The sequence below is a fragment of the Penaeus vannamei genome, chromosome 35, assembly GCF_042767895.1.
Source record: "Penaeus vannamei isolate JL-2024 chromosome 35, ASM4276789v1, whole genome shotgun sequence".
Lineage (NCBI taxonomy): Eukaryota > Metazoa > Arthropoda > Malacostraca > Decapoda > Penaeidae > Penaeus > Penaeus vannamei.
Genome location: NC_091583.1, coordinates 6,357,916 through 6,360,415, shown reverse-complemented (window position 1 = coordinate 6,360,415; position 2,500 = coordinate 6,357,916). Strand labels below are relative to the sequence as shown.

The 2,500-nt window shown below is 41.0% G+C and overlaps 1 protein-coding gene across 1 annotated transcript in view; it reads left to right on the top strand.

The window, feature by feature from the left end:
• Positions 1-1,998, top strand: part of LOC138859341 (uncharacterized) — a 3,405-nt gene extending 1,407 nt beyond the window's left edge. The window contains exons 4-6 of the mRNA XM_070114143.1: positions 17-114; positions 258-1,064; positions 1,258-1,998. Of these exons, the coding sequence (XP_069970244.1) occupies positions 17-114; positions 258-1,064; positions 1,258-1,998 (1,646 nt within the window). The remainder of the gene's footprint in view (positions 1-16; positions 115-257; positions 1,065-1,257) is intronic.
• The last annotated feature ends 502 nt before the right edge of the window (positions 1,999-2,500 follow it).

Genomic DNA, 2,500 nt, shown 5'->3' with positions numbered 1-2,500 from the left:
TCTTGTGTTTCCCCAGATATCCGCATGTTTTTGAAAGAGAATAACGTCTCTACTCTTGATGAAGCTGCAAGACTTGCGGATCTTACCCGAAATCGAACCCCGGTCCCCACAGAGGTAAGAGGTTAGTTCAGACCAAGCAGTTGGTCCTAGAAGAAGCTAATGTGACAACTCCTAGACCTAAAGTAACATGCCACGGTTGTGGTGAAGTGGGTCACATTAAACCGTGTTGCCCCCCAAATCCTCTTGCTTTCAAACAGTCTATTTATAATGTCAACTTTTCTTTTGATGATAATTCGCCTCGCAAATTTTCAACTTCTGGTACCATCAATGGCTCTTGGGTCTCGACTATCCTCCGAGATTCCGGATGTTCTTGTGTTATTGTAGCTGAACAATTACTGCCTGATGTTGACCTGTCATCATGTCAGTGGACGAAAGTTTTTGATTATCTTGGACGTACAGACACTTTCTCTCTAGTTAAATGTTTCATACAATGTCCATATTATGTTGGATGGGTCAAAGCTGTAAGGGCGCCTCTCAAATTTTGCTCTGTATTGATTGGGAATATTCCCGGTGTTAAAGATCATAACAACATTGATTCTGTTGCTAATAAAACTGCTACAAACTCGGATGTATCTGGCCACATTGAGCCTATACCACGCACTATATCATTTACAAAACCGACTAATGATACTGATGAATATGTTCAAGCAGTTGAAACCAGATCGTGTAAGGTTAAGAGAGTCCATCCTTTAGTGTTACCAAAGTTTGAGCCTCTCAATATCACGTCAGCTGAATTTGTTAAACTTCAGGCTTCTTGTCCTTCTTTATCAGGAGTCAGGTGTAAAGCAAATGCGGGTGAAACAGATAACATGCGCGATGGCTCTGTGTATAAATACGAGGTCATGAATGGTTTAATCTACCGCTCCTGTATGAATTCCAGATTCCATGAAAGGGTTGGTATATCCTCTCTCGTTGTGCCTGCTGACTGTCGGAAGATCATTCTCAGTCTGGCACATGAAAGTCCACTCGCAGGCCATTTCTCGTACCGTAAGACAGAGATAAAGGTAAGGGAGCAATTTTATTGGCCTGGAATGGGCGCTGACATCAGATAATTGTAAATCTTGTGAGAAGTGCCAACGAATTTCCAGTAAAAGTAGAGTAAAGCCAGCCCCGTTACAACCAATACCTTTTGTGACTGAACCTTTTTCTCGCGTCGCTATAGCCATTGTTGGACCTTTAACTCCTGCGTCTTCCCAGGGTCATAAGTACATCTTAACGTTAATAGATTTTGCCACTGGGTTCCCTGATGCTCTCCCGTTAAAAGACGTTGATTCAGTGTTTGTAGACGAGGCTTTACTAGTGATTTTCTCTCGTGTAGGTATTCCTAGGGAGATACTCTCAGACAGAGGTACACAATTTACTTCCAAATTAATGGTTGAACTCCATAAATTACTAGGTATAAATCCCCTTTTTACAACTCCTAACCACCCGAGTTGTAATGGTAGGATAGAAAGGTTCCACGGTACATTGAAGGCGTCATTGAGGAAGTTGTGTGCCGAGAAACCAAAGGAATGGCACCGGTACCTCATACCTACTTTTTTTGCATTACGGGAAATTCCGAGTGATCGTACGTCGTTTTCTCCTTTTGAACTGCTTTATGGTCGTACTGTGAGAGGGCCAATGTCAGTCCTGAAAGATTTGTGGGAAAATACTAGTGTTACTGATGATCAGCGTTCCACGTATCAGTATGTTATCGAATTGAAGGATAAATTAGCTGATTGTGCCAAGATAGCTGCTCAAAATGCCGACATCAGTTCATCTAGATATCGTTCATACTTCGATCTAAAATCACAGAAGAGACATTTTAAGAAGGGTGATGAGGTCTTGGTCTTACTTCCTGATCATACAAATAAATTACTGATGGCCTGGAGGGGTCCATTCCACGTTCTTGAACAAAAGAACAAAGTTAATTATTTGATTGATGAGAATGGCACTTAAGCTTTATCATGTGAATTTACTTAAGAAATGCTACCGTAGAAGCAATGTAAGTAGAACACATGCTTTAGACGAAGAAACCAATGTCGTGAATAATACTCTTGAACCTTTCCAGACAGTCCATATGTGCTTCGTGGAAGATGCTTCTGGTGGGATGGATGAACTGCCCTTGACTACAGACGGTAAAGTAGATTCAGATAAGATTTCCGCCTTGAATTGTCAAAATGTATCACTAGATTTGATTCCCTTGCATAAAGCTGATATCAAAGATTTAATCAATTCTTACACAGATGTATTTTCTGACGTACCAGGGTGCACTTCATTGATTAAACATAATATTGAATTAACCTCTACTGAGATTATAAGAGCTAGAAGATATCCAATCCCCGTCCACCTCCAGACTCACTTCAGAGAGGAAGTAGATAAATTGTATGAACAAGGCATTATAAGACTTTCATCCTCACCCTACTGTTCCCTAGTCGTAATGGTTAAGAAGGCCAATGGG